Genomic DNA, 14,083 nt, shown 5'->3' on the forward strand with positions numbered 1-14,083 from the left:
CAGTGAGGTGTTCAGTGTGAACTATACAGTATGGGAAGGAGATCAGTGGACAGGGCAGTGAGAACTATACAGTATGGGAAGGAGATCAGTGGACAGGGCAGTGAGAACTATACAGTATGGGAAGGAGATCAGCGGACAGGGCAGTGAGAACTATACAGTATGGGAAGGAGATCAGCGGACAGGGCAGTGAGGTGTTCAGTGTGAACTATACAGTATGGGAAGGAGATCAGTGGACAGGGCAGTGAGGTGTTCAGTGTGAACTATACAGTATGGGAAGGAGATCAGCGGACAGGGCAGTGAGAACTATACAGTATGGGAAGGAGATCAGTGGACAGGGCCGTGTGAACTATACAGTATGAGAAGGAGATCAGCGGACAGGGCAGTGTGAACTATACAGTATGGGAAGGAGATCAGTGGACAGGGCAGTGTGAACTATACAGTATGAGAAGATCAGCGGACAGGGCAGTGTGAACTATACAGTATGAGAAGGAGATCAGCGGACAGGGCAGTGTGAACTATACAGTATGGGAAGGAGATCAGTGGACAGGGCAGTGTGAACTATACAGTATGGGAAGGAGATCAGTGGACAGGGCAGTGTGAACTATACAGTATGGGAAGGAGATCAGTGGACAGGGCCGTGTGAACTATACAGTATGGGAAGGAGATCAGTGGACAGGGCCGTGTGAACTATACAGTATGGGAAGGAGATCAGTGGACAGGGCAGTGTGAACTATACAGTATGGGAAGGAGATCAGTGGACAGGGCAGTGTGAACTATACAGTATGGGAAGGAGATCAGTGGACAGGGCCGTGTGAACTATACAGTATGGGAAGGAGATCAGTGGACAGGGCAGTGTGAACTATACAGTATGGGAAGGAGATCAGTGGACAGGGCAGTGTGAACTATACAGTATGGGAAGGAGATCAGTGGACAGGGCCGTGTGAACTATACAGTATGGGAAGGAGATCAGTGGACAGGGCAGTGAGAACTATACAGTATGGGAAGGAGATCAGTGGACAGGGCAGTGTGAGCTATACAGTATGGGAAGGAGATCAGTGGACAGGGCAGTGAGGTGTTCAGTGTGAACTATACAGTATGGGAAGGAGATCAGCGGACAGGGCAGTGAGGTGTTCAGTGTGCCGGCTGTGTGCAGGGGGGGGGGGGGGGGTGTTGGGTCTCACCAGGGTTGAGTTTGGGTGTGACGCCTGCGGTCTGCGCCCGGCAAACGGCTGACAGGTGCAGGGTGATGGTGTGGAAGCTGCGGAGGCGGAGCTTGATGGAGGAGGGCTCCAGGTGTACGACCTGACCCAGCACCTCCAGCACCTGTTTCACCTTGAACTTCCCCATCTGGTGGGGGGCGAAGGACAGCACCACGTCCTGGACAAAAACACAGATCAATGATTCTGATCAGTTTTCTGTCAGACTCAGGGAGGATATGGAGGATATTGATCATTCATCCTCTCTGTTCTGTCAGAGAGGACGTTTGGAGGAGACTGGGGTTGTCTCCAAAATGGCTCCCTATTTCCTATATAATGTACAACTTTAGGGCCAAAATAAGGAGCCATCTGAACCTGGACCAGGGTTGTCTACCTGGCTCTGCCCTGGGGAGGTGGTTCCACTAGGAGGGTCACTGATGAAGTTGACCATCTCTCTACCTGGCTCTGCCCTGGGGAGGTGGTTCCACTAGGAGGGTCACTGATGAAGTTGACCATCTCTCTACCTGGCTCTGCCCTGGGGAGGTGGTTCCACTAGGGGGGTCACTGATGAAGTTGACCATCTCTCTACCTGGCTCTACCCTGGAGAGATGGTCCCACTAGGAGGGTCACTGATGAAGTTGACCATCTCTCTACCTGGCTCTGCCCTGGGGAGATGGTCCCACTAGGGGGGTCACTGATGAAGTTGGCCATCTCTCTACCTGGCTCTACCCTGGAGAGATGGCCCCACTAGGGGGGTCACTGATGAAGTTGACCATCTCTCTACCTGGCTCTGCCCTGGGGAGATGGTCCCACTAGGGGGGTCACTGAGGAAGTTGACCATCTTTCTACCTGGCTTTGCCCTGGGGAGATGGTCCCACTAGGAGGGTCACTGATGAAGTTGGCCATCTCTCTACCTGGCTCTGCCCTGGGGAGATGGTCCCACTAGCAGGGTCACTGATGAAGTTGGCCATCTCTCTACCTGGCTCTGCCCTGGGGAGATGGTCCCACTAGCAGGGTCACTGATGAAGTTGACCATCTCTCTACCTGGCTCTGCCCTGGGGAGATGGTCCCACTAGGAGGGTCACTGATGAAGTTGGCCATCTCTCTACCTGGCTCTGCCCTGGGGAGATGGTTCCACTAGGGGGGGGGGGGGGTCACTGAGGAAGTTGACCATCTCTCTACCTGGCTCTGCCCTGGGGAGATGGTCCCACTAGGAGGGTCACTGATGAAGTTGGCCATCTCTCTACCTGGCTTTGCCCTGGGGAGATGGTCCCACTAGCAGGGTCACTGATGAAGTTGGCCATCTTTCGGAACTTGAAGGTGACAGAGAGTAGAGGGGAGAGGTTGTGGAGCACACACAGGACGTCCACACGCTCTCCCATCAGGCACTGCTGGAAGCTGAAGCTGTTGCCGGGGCTGGGGACCAGGGAGACAGGGAGGGCTGAGCCAGTCACCGCCAGCTCCACACAGTAACCTGGGGATAGAGGTCAGGGCTTAGAGGTCAGGGGTCAAGGACAAGACAGTCCCAGATCAAACACAACATTTCTGTTATAGCTGTTGTACACATGTTAGTCAGTACCCCTCACCAGAGAATGGCTTCAATTGTTGTTTTTACTAATGATATAATATACATTATTAAATTGCAGAATATTGTTCCTGCTATTGGTAAGGAACAGATTGAGGCTTGCTGTACCATTGTGGGGAAGTACAGTGGAGTGCTGCTGGTGGATGAAGCTGTCTTTACTTCCCACCGTCTGAAACTTGAGGAAGAGGGAGTAGTCTTGTTTACTGGCTGCTGCTGAGGCCCCACTGGTCTTCTGCTCCTCCCTGCTCCTCCTGAAGAACAGAACAACCATTATATACTGCCTGTTATAATATCTTTATACACATTTATACCCACACATAGACACACACACATAGACACACACACACATAGACACACACACATAGACACACACACACACACACACACACACACACAAAGGAGGGCTGTATACCTTCTGCTGACAGGATGGAAGCAGACCCACAGAGTGGTTTTGTCGTAGGGTCTCAGTCGTCCCTCGTTGGGCACACAGGCGATCACAGTGGAGGGATCCACAGGGGTGCTCCTGTTACGAACACTCCTCTCTATCAGCGCTGCGTCTGTACTCCTCTGGAGGTCAAAGCCCTGATGAAACACACACGCACACACACACACACACACACACACACACACACACACACACACACACACACACACACACACACACACACACACACACACAGACAGACAGACAGACAGACAGACAGACAGACAGACAGACAGACAGACAGACAGACAGACAGACAGACAGACAGACAGACAGACAGACAGACACACACACACACACACACACACACACACACACACACACAAAAATGTATTTAACATTATTTTACCAGGTACATTGACTGAGAACACATTCTCATTTACAGCAACGACCTGGGGAATAGTTACAGGGGAGAGGAGGGGGAAATGAATGAGACAATTGTAAACTGGGGATGAATAGGTGGCCATGATGGTATGAAGACCAGATTGGGAATTTAGCCAGGACACTGGGGTTACCACCCATTGTACGATAAGTGCCATGGGATCTTTAGTGACCACAGAGAGTCAGGACACCCTTTTAACGTCCCATCCGAAAGACGGCACCCTACACAGGGCAATGTCCCCAATCACTGCCCTGGGGCATTTATTTAGACCAGAGGAAAGGGTGCCTCCTACTGGCCCTCCAACACCACTTCCAGCAGCATCTGGTCTCCCATCCAGGGACATGTGTGTGTTTTCTCTTGGTGTGCGTTGGTGCATGTGTGTGTTTTCTCTCTGTGTGCGTTGGTGCATGTGTGTGTTTTCTCTCTGTGTGCGTTGGTGCATGTGTGTGCGTACCACTTCTGTCCCTGAAGCATCGTCCTGCAGCACCACCATCCAGTCGCAGGCCTGTGGTCCATTGTTCACCAGAACCACCTTTTCTACCCGGGAAGTTCCAAAGAAGACGTGTCCGAAGCGGAGGCAGGACAATCTCTCCCCCTCTAGGTTCTGGAGCTCCAGGCTCTGGTCCAAAACATCAGCCCTGATCTTCAGGACCACGTCCTTACTGTTCTGCAGCTTCACCCTGGGAGAAAGGGAAGGAGGGAGGGAACTCAATAAACACACACAAAATGCACAAACAAAGAACCATAAGTAACACTAAGCAGAATAAGGTGGAGCGTTTAAGATGATGTTCAAAAGTCTCTAGTTTCCTTACCGGGCCTCCTCTCTGACCCTCGTGGGTCTGTCAGTGCAGAGTTCCACCTTCAGCCACTGGGTTGCGCCAGGCTGCAGGACGCCACTGCTGGGAGAGAGCCTGATGGACTGGTCTCCATCATACAGCACCTGAAAAGCTCCTTCAGCAAGGCCAAGGGCATGAACAGCAATCAATTCATATAACAATGAGAAAAATACCAGAAATAAATCAGCTAGATTACTGCAAATGTCAACTAAAATCAATCAAAGCAAGTTTACAGAAGTGGGTTCAATGGGAGAGACAAAAGCATAATACCTGGAGCAGATCCCTGATTGGTCAATTCCACCTCTTTGCTGATCACCTGACTGTTTGCCATCACAGAGCCGAAATCAGCGAGAGATTCCATGGTGAGAGAACATACCGGGGAGAACCTGCAGGAAAGCCCAAATATAAGTAACCTTGGATGAGACCTGAAGATTGCATAAACCCACTAATGCCTAGGCACATGTCTGTTGGAACCCACGAAAGCTATCACATGAATGAGTTCTGTTATAACAGGTATGACTCTACTTACGCTAAGAGGGGGATCTCCATGGCTTTGTCTTCCAGGACAAGGAGCAGACGGTCACAGACATCCTCATCTTTCTCAGGCCTGAACTCTAGAGTGCCACTCAGGGACAATCCAGCAGCAATGGGGGTTTCTGTGTTTGTCACCCTGAATTTAAACAGCTTGAGTGGTAGGACGGGTTGATAAAATTAAAGAAGAGAGGGGCAGGGCAGTATGAAGGGTGGAATTAACAAAAGTGTATAATAATGTATTGCATCAATCAAAATGAGTTTATAAATTAGAATAGGACAAAAGCGCGATGAAAACTAAGCACAAGTTGCTCTGAACTTTACTAACGTATTACACACAGACAGCTGACAGGCAGCACTGCAGAAAGGATTTCACCTTTGATGTGGGTTCAAGCAGTCTCATTCTTTTCGAGGTAATTCCAGTGTTGGTCACCGTGACAGTGGTCTTGTAAACCTTCCCTGCTTTTACGTCGGTAAACTCAACAACCGGGGGATTAATTCTAACATTCGTTGCCATATTGTTATATCTAAAAGTTGAGAGACTAATAGCAAAATTCGACGATTTATCCCAGTTCAGGTTTTGGTCCTACGTTATCAATGAAATAGGCTTCCTTTTCTGCACTAGTAATGTTTCAATGTATAAAGCTAACCACATACCGATACAGTGTAGCGTTCATGGTTACCAAGGCAACAAGACGTAGTAACATTGTCAAAGGTATTTGTTTTCTACGGACCACATTCAGCCGGATCTATTTCCGTTAACCAAGATCCCCTTTTCCGGTCCTTCCTTTTCAACAGTTCTCCACCAAAGTGAGTTTGGCTGATTGATAATCCTCGTACAATCTAACTCCATCTTGCAGTATTTATGCATAAAACACATCTTTTCATTGTCCAAATCCATAGTTGTGCACCTCATTGTCAATCGGTTTTGAGTTTGTGATGCTTGTGCATTCATTTAGTTAACAAAAATAGTCAGAACTTTAGTTACCGTACACACCACAGGCTCCGTAACATGCTAGCTGGCTAACTACCAGACATAACATATACTTTTGCCAGCTAACTACAGGCAGTCCAATTAATGGTTACATTTAGCCATTTTCATGAGCCATTTTTGTTTCGGTGGAGCAGGGATGTTTTCCTGTTTTGGACGTTAGTGTACCTGGCTAGCTAGCTAACGTTAGCCTAGCAGTTCTGGCGTTTTACTTTGTATGGGACAATCTCAACTTGAACCGTCCCGGTTTGTCTTTTCAGATGGCTCCCACCAAGAAGGGAGAGAAGAAGAAGGGGCGTTCAGCCATCAATGAGGTGGTGACCAGAGAATACACCATTAACATCCACAAGCGCATCCATGGAGTGTAAGTACTGTGGTGCAAATGGACAAATTCACCAACAGAAGCCAGGTCAATCAATGTTGGCTCAGCCTTCTCAAAACCCTTGTGTCATTTGCACTTGAAGTCGTTTTTCATCAGTACCAGAGGATATGGTCTGGTGTGACATCATAAGGGAGTATTTACATCACAGAGCATGGCTGTTGACAAATCTGCTGTTCCTCTAAATTGGCAGGTGTCCCTCAAGATGTAGGCTAGTTTTTGTTAGTCCCCTGCGGCTGGTCTTGATCAGAAAGTTCCTTCTCTCTACAGGAGCTTCAAGAGGAGAGCTCCTCGCGCTCTCAAGGAGATCCGCAAGTTCGCCATGAAGGAGATGGGAACTCCTGATGTACGCATCGACACCCGCCTGAACAAGGCTGTGTGGACCAAAGGCGTCAAGTAAGGACTAATGAGACGCCTGTTTTAAGATTAATCGGGTGTATTTATTAGTGCACACTGTAGCAGAATGTTTTGCAACAGTAAACATGGGGTTTCTATTGGACAAGTTCAGAAGTTTCTCCCCGTTTCTGCCGTTTGCTTCCATTTGGTGTCTAGTGAATACACCCCTGTTATCATATGAATCCGGTATTACTGTACTTGTGTTTCCCAAACCACATTAAGTTGGTTAAACAATCACTAAGCCCATTTGTTGAATCGGGCGCTTTCAGCGGGATTAAACATTTTGGAACATTTAGAAATAGGGTATGTTGATCAAACATGCCTCTCTGACATGTAGAATAAGGAATCACATCGGCTCTGTTCATGGCATTTCTATCTGCAACGTTCGAGAACGTTTGGCAGCTGAACATGGCCCAGGTGTGCTTCCTCAGGAACAATACGTGTTCCAATATCAAAAACATGGAATAGCTGGGGGTGCTTGAGGAAAGGGTTTGGTAACAGCTCTTTATCTGCCCATACAACCACTTATGGTTGTTGACACAAATAGCACTACAAATTTTGTTGTACAAGCATGTTTTCATTCTGCTTAGTACTAATGTTCACTTGTGTTATGTACAGGAACGTACCATACAAGATGAGACTAACGTTCACCTGTGTTATTTACAGGAACGTGCCATACAGGATGAGACTAACGTTCACCTGTGTTATTTACAGGAACGTGCCATACAGGATGAGACTAACGTTCACCTGTGTTATGTACAGGAATGTGCCATACAGGATGAGACTAACCTTCACCTGTGTTATGTACAGGAACGTGCCATACAGGATGAGACTAACCTTCACCTGTGTTATTTACAGGAACGTGCCATACAGGATGAGACTAACCTTCACCTGTGTTATTTACAGGAATGTGCCATACAGGATGAGACTAACCTTCACCTGTGTTATTTACAGGAACGTGCCATACAGGATGAGACTAACGTTCACCTGTGTTATTTACAGGAATGTGCCATACAGGATGAGACTAACCTTCACCTGTGTTATTTACAGGAATGTGCCATACAGGATGAGACTAACCTTCACCTGTGTTATTTACAGGAATGTGCCATACGGGATGAGACTAACCTTCACCTGTGTTATTTACAGGAACGTGCCATACAGGATGAGGGTACGATTGTCCAGGAAGCGCAATGAGGATGAAGACTCCCCAAACAAACTGTACACACTCGTCACGTATGTCCCTGTCACAACATACAAAGGTGAGGCGTAGTCAATACCAATTGTGCCTTCATAGGGTTGCTACAGTATAATTTATTCAGGCTTGTGCTGAAATGTCAACGATAGTCTCAATTCCTGTATATCCCTGTTCTGTTCTTGATTTTTCTAATAGCAAATACACCAATATGAAAGATTTAGTTTGATCATCTTTTCTGTCCTGGGATGATGAAGACAGAGGTTTATTATTGTCACGCTCTGTTGCTGAAACCTTTTTCTTTCCTTTGTCAACAGGTCTACAGACGGTCAATGTTGATGAGAATTAGATCTTCAACGCTTGTAGAATAAATGTATAAAATTACTTTTGTCTGATGTCTTTATTATACACTACAACAGGGTTCCCCAACCTGCGGCCCGCTTGCTGAATTTGGCCCATGGGTTTTATTTGCCCCCCCCCCTGTTTTCTGGGCAAAAATATATTTTTGTTGGGTGGAAAGTTGAACATAAGATTGTAAAAACAGCAGGAAGTCAGCTCTAAGTGATTTTAATTCCACATCTGTTCCCAAGCATTCCCACGCATAATAGAGAGATATGTGATCGTATAGAAATGTAAGCAAGGTTTGAAATGATTGTTTTAGTCAAACATCTGTTTGGGCTTCTTGCAGTCAATTTGCACTCTACAGATGATTTGTAATTATGTTCCAGCCCCCTGACCAATCCCCACTCCCAAAAGGAATGGTCCTGAGGCTGAGTCTAGTTGATCATCCCTGCACTACCAAGTAGATGAACTGTTCTGAATACAGGCCTACTTGAAGCGTGTCTGTGACTTGCATGTCTGGATGAGGTTGGGTTCCTAAATGTAACTATTCATGACATTATAAATGCGCAAACACCTCACACTTCTCCCTTCCTTTTCTATTGACTCAAGCTACTTTTTTTTTTTTTTTTTTTTTAGGGGTGGATCAGCTTAGTATTGCGGAAAGAATGTTGCTTCCAATGTAATTGTCTGCATCATTTCCATTCCCCCATATTTTTTTGGGTAAATATATATATCCATACACGTATGCATACATATACACATATATACATACACATACCTATATAGACATACATACTTTTTTAAAGAATATGCCTTTATTATTATTCCCCGCGACCCTACCACCAATCCCCCAATTGGAGTAAACTTATAAACACTTCTGCTTTTACCTTCAATTTCTACATCTTATACCTATCTTACAGACACAGTCCACTTTACAATAGTTCTCTCTTATTTGTTCTTAGTCCTTCCTCTATTTCTGTTGTCCATCCAATTTTATTTCCACTTGTAACTGTGCTATTTCACAAAAGCTCCGCACCTATACACATTTCACAGATCCCGTATGCCCTATATTGTTTATCTTGTTATTAGTCCCACCCTTCAGCTCCACCCAACCCCTCCCATCTATCTTCCAACATCATCCATTTCGGATTTCTATTTGCCATACATTTCTCAACTGTGCTGTGATGCTTCACAAAAGACCTGAACCTTCCTATTCTCATAGCTTCTACAGATTGTAAATTAAAAATAAACATCTTTGCCCAAAATAATTATTATATTATTGATTGATTGACTATGGCTTTTCAAATCCCCCAGTATTGCTATCTGTAGCGTTAGTTTTAGGCAAATGTTGCAATTCTTCAGCCATTCCTGGACCTGTGACCAAAAACGAGCTACATATGGACAATACCAAAATAAATGATCTAATGACTCTGCCTCCTCACAACAGAATCTGCAGAGCTGGGAAGATTGTATACCCCATATATATAACATTCTATTAGTTGCAAGAATTTTGTACAGTAATTTATATTGAAAAATTCGAAGTTTTGAATCCGGCGTTGTTTTGCGTATCAATTCATAAACCATGTGCCATGGAATGGGTACATCGAAAATCTCTTCCCAACTATTTTGCAATTTGTATGGCACAGCTGTTAGTTTTTTGGTCCTTAAATGAAATTGGTATATGTTTTTATTTATCACACTTTTCTTTAACCATTTTTGTTCTTTAATACAGGGCCGACATACAAGTTCCTTACTTTTTTCCCCTTCTACTTGCCTCTTCCATTTTTGTGGTAATGCTGCAATTAATTGGTTGTAATTTTGGGTAGAGCAGACTTTTCCATATGTCTGTGTTAGCTGCATGTGTGACATAACTCCACCAGTCCTATTTATGATATCATTCACAAAAATTATACCTTTTTTAAACATTTCTTCGATAAATACAGTTTTTTTATCAATTATTATATTTGAATTTAACCACAATATTTGTTGTACTATTTGTTCTGTCCTTTCAGGTGGATTAAACTGAAATTGCAACCAACTTTCTAAGGCTTGTTTAAAGAATAAGGATATTTTGGAGATTATTTCCTTTTCAAACAACCGAAAGTGAGCAGGTGTAATCTGAATAAAGGGAAAAAGGCCCTTCTTGAACATAGGATGAGACATTCGTACCAGTTTACTAGAGAACCAGTTTGGATTTAAGTATAACTTTTGTATGACCGATGCCTTTAGTGAGAGGTCTAATGCTTTAATATTTAATAATTTCTGCCCTCCGAATTCATATTCGTTATATAAATAGGCCCTTTTAATTTTATCTGGCTTGCCGTTCCAAATAAAATTGAATATTTTTTGTTCATATAATTTAAAAAACAGGTCACTAGGTGTAGGCAAAACCATAAGCAAATAGGTAAACTGTGATATGACTAAAGAGTTAATTAGGGTGATTTTTCCACAAATAGACAGGTATTTTCCTTTCCATGGTAGCAAGATCTTATCTATTTTTGCTAACTTTCTATAAAAATTTATTGGAGTGAGATCATTTCTTTCTTTTGGGATTTTTATACCGAGTATGTCCACATCTCCGTCAGACCATTTAATTGGTAAACTACATGGCAATATAAAATGTGTATTTTTTAGTGATCCAATACGTAATATGGTACATTTATCATAATTTGGTTTTAATCCAGAGAGGATAGCAAAGGTATCTAGATCCTCTATGAGGCCCTGGAGAGACTCTAGTTGTGGTTTTAAAAGAAAACATGAATCATCAGCGTACAATGACACCTTAGTTTTTAAGCCATGGATTTCTAATCCTTTAATATTAATGTTTGATCTAATTTTAACAGCTAACATTTCGATGGCAATAATAAATAGATATGCCGATAGTGGACAACCTTGTTTTACTCCTCTAGATAGTTTAAAACTTTCTGAGATGTAGCCATTATTTACTATTTTACACCTAGGGTTACTATACATCATTTTAACCCATTTTATAAGAGATTCCCCAAAATTGAAATATTCTAGGCATTTATATATAAACTCCAGTCGTACTTTATCAAAAGCCTTTTCAAAATCAGCTATGAAAACCAGGCCTGGTGTCCCCGATATCTCATAGTGTTCTATTGTTTCCAGTACTTGCCTTATATTATCTCCAATGTATCGTCCATGTAAAAAACCTGTCTGATTAGGATGAATAATACCTGACAAAACTTTTTTTATTCTATGCGCCAAGCATTTTGCTAGGATTTTTGCATCACAACACTGAAGTGTAAGAGGTCTCCAATTTTTTAATTGGACTGGATCTTTATATATACCACTTGGGTCCTGTTTCAGTAATAACGATATCAGACCTTCTTGTTGTGTGTCTGATAATCTACCATTTATATAGGAGTGGTTAAAACAAGTTAATAATGGTCCTTTGAGTATATCAAAAAACGTTTTGTATACTTCCACTGGTATGCCATCCAGCCCTGGAGTTTTCCCATCTTTAAAGGCCCCAATTGCAACAAGCAGTTCCTCCTCTGTAATTTGGCCTTCACATGAGTCTTTCTGTTCAGATGTTAATTTTACATTATTAATAGGAAAAAAATCCATACAATTAGTTTCAGTTAGTGGAGATGGAGGAGCCTGAAACGAAAACATATTCTTAAAGTACTTTACTTCCTCTTTCAAAATATCATTTGGTGAATCATGCGTGACTCCATCATTTGTCACAAGTTTTAATATATTTTTTTTGGTAGCATTTCTATATTGAAGATTGAAAAAGAATTTGGTGCATTTTTCCCCATATTCCATCCAGTTCGCTTTATTTTTATAATATATTACACTGGATCTTTCTTGAATAAGTTCCTCCATTTCTTTTTGTTTTTCCTCTAAATTATTCTGTGCCTCTATGGTACCGTTTTTATTGCTATCTAATTGTACTGTTAGTCCTTCAATTTCCTTTGTTAATATGGACTCTTTTGATCTAAATTGCTTTTGTTTTATAGATGAGTACTGAATTGCATGGCCTCTAAAGGCACACTTAAAAGTGTCCCATACAATAAGGGGATCTGCTGTACCTATGTTACGTCTGAAAAAGTCAGTTATAAAATCTTCTGTCCTAGTTCTAAACAATTTATCATCTAGTAGACTTTGATTAAATTTCCAATATCCTCGCCCACGTGGAAATTCTGTAAGAGAAATATATATGCCAATTATGTGATGATCCGACCGCATTCTATCCCCTATCAACACTTTTTTAACTTTTGGTGCCAGAGAGAATGGAATAAGAAAGTAGTCAAGACGACTAGCTTGATTCAGCCTCCGCCATGTATATCTCACTAAATCAGGGTATTTAAGTCTCCATATATCCACTAATTCCAATATATCCATGACATTCATGATTTCCTTAAGTGCCTGAGGGTGATAATTTGTAGTGTGATTTCCTTTTCCGGTCTATAGAGCTATTTAAGACCGTATTAAAATCTCCCATTATAATAATAGAGTCTAGTGTTGCTTGTAGAGTTGATAAGTTCTTATATATATTTTCAAAGAAGCTTGGATCATCATTATTCGGACCGTATAGGTTAACAAGCCATATTTGTTTATTGTCCAATAACATATTTAAAATAATCCATCTACCTTGAGGATCTGTTTGGACAATTTGCACATTTGGATCAAAATTATTGTTAATTAAGATCATCACCCCTTTTGAATTTCTTTGCCCATGGGAGAAATATATTTTGCCCACCCAGTTCTTTTTCCACAAAACTTCATCTAAAACTGTTGAATGGGTTTCCTGTAAACAATAAATATTATAATCCTTCTCTTTTAGCCAAGTAAATACTGATTGTCTTTTCTTATTATCTGCTAAGCCATTACAATTGTAACTGGCTATACTTATTTCACCACTTACCATGAGACACACCTTTCATTCTTTTAATCAGAATATATTTTTGTAAACGTACTATTAAAAAGTAACATAATGATTGAGTGTCTATATAGTTGTACCATGATATTTGCATTTCTACTAAGTAAACCTCCAATTGGTCCCTACTATTCCACCCGCTAAAAGGCCTCATCTCGAGATGGCTTGTCATCCCAATGCCCGGCAGACCACCCTCGACCCCCTGTATCCCATAGCCCTGAACCGACTGGGATCCATTCTTTGAAAAGAGCATACAGTTCCATTTACCGAATTGAAGTAAATCAATTGCCATATGCATTTCCATTGCCGTCACCTCGATTTGTATTATATATAGCTGTGAATCATCCTCTATTGTACCTTACATCTTTTACTTCTTCTTTCGCAACAGTTGTGGGATACACACATACACACTCAGCCCTTACCCCCACACAACCATAAGCTCACTTTCTCAACAGTTGCACCATCCCAGAGCCCAACTCAAGATGGGTCATGATTTACAAATGCTATTGCAGTTGCAGCTGCATGAGAAGGCCTGCAAGCCGCGCAAAAAAATAAGCAAAAATTGAATTTTATTTACCATTGTCATATCCTAGATAATTGACTCAAGCTACTGCCTTTTTCAACTTTCTCAAACGCCTTATCCTCTGGAAGACCATTGTCCAAGAACTGCCAGAACCATGATGTATATATTTATTAGGTTCTTTGAGATTGTCATTGTGATGATAAGCACTATATATAATAAATATTATTAGATGTGATTGAAACCCTATCCATTGACCAGTCATCTGTGTTAGCCAATATAGTCTCTTGAGGGTTTACCCATAATTTCCAAATTCTCTTGAATCCTGATCCCAGTGCCTATA

The 14,083-nt window shown here is 42.7% G+C and overlaps 2 protein-coding genes across 2 annotated transcripts in view; one reads left to right on the forward strand and one right to left on the reverse strand.

Annotated features, from left to right (window-relative positions):
* LOC129842427 (cilia- and flagella-associated protein 47-like) overlaps window positions 1-5,723 on the reverse strand; it is a 104,527-nt gene extending 98,804 nt beyond the window's left edge. Inside the window, exons 1-9 of the mRNA XM_055910989.1 lie at window positions 5,391-5,723; window positions 5,013-5,167; window positions 4,754-4,869; window positions 4,460-4,598; window positions 4,102-4,327; window positions 3,194-3,363; window positions 2,890-3,032; window positions 2,444-2,670; window positions 1,182-1,377 (exon numbers count right to left, since the gene is read on the reverse strand). Coding sequence (XP_055766964.1) covers window positions 1,182-1,377; window positions 2,444-2,670; window positions 2,890-3,032; window positions 3,194-3,363; window positions 4,102-4,327; window positions 4,460-4,598; window positions 4,754-4,869; window positions 5,013-5,167; window positions 5,391-5,531 — 1,513 coding nt within the window. The 5' untranslated portion in view covers window positions 5,532-5,723. The remainder of the gene's footprint in view (window positions 1-1,181; window positions 1,378-2,443; window positions 2,671-2,889; window positions 3,033-3,193; window positions 3,364-4,101; window positions 4,328-4,459; window positions 4,599-4,753; window positions 4,870-5,012; window positions 5,168-5,390) is intronic.
* An 11-nt stretch (window positions 5,724-5,734) lies between these two features.
* LOC129842419 (60S ribosomal protein L31-like) lies at window positions 5,735-8,356 on the forward strand. The gene is made up of 5 exons (XM_055910974.1): window positions 5,735-5,824; window positions 6,266-6,369; window positions 6,655-6,780; window positions 7,927-8,039; window positions 8,290-8,356. Exons 2-5 carry the CDS (start codon window positions 6,266-6,268, stop codon window positions 8,319-8,321), a joined length of 375 nt encoding a protein of 124 aa, XP_055766949.1. The 5' UTR covers window positions 5,735-5,824; the 3' UTR covers window positions 8,322-8,356.
* The last annotated feature ends 5,727 nt before the right edge of the window (window positions 8,357-14,083 follow it).

This window comes from Salvelinus fontinalis, unplaced genomic scaffold (genome assembly GCF_029448725.1).
Source record: "Salvelinus fontinalis isolate EN_2023a unplaced genomic scaffold, ASM2944872v1 scaffold_0040, whole genome shotgun sequence".
NCBI lineage: Eukaryota > Metazoa > Chordata > Actinopteri > Salmoniformes > Salmonidae > Salvelinus > Salvelinus fontinalis.

Bases quoted from the DNA above. Each gene is read 5' to 3' on its own strand.
- LOC129842419 (XM_055910974.1), top strand. From the start codon at position 6,266: ATGGCTCCCACCAAGAAGGGAGAGAAGAAGAAGGGGCGTTCAGCCATC. The intron at 6,370-6,654 runs GTAAGTACTGTG...TTCTCTCTACAG, and splicing joins CACAAGCGCATCCATGGAGT to GAGCTTCAAGAGGAGAGCTC. The intron at 8,040-8,289 runs GTGAGGCGTAGT...CTTTGTCAACAG, and splicing joins CCCTGTCACAACATACAAAG to GTCTACAGACGGTCAATGTT.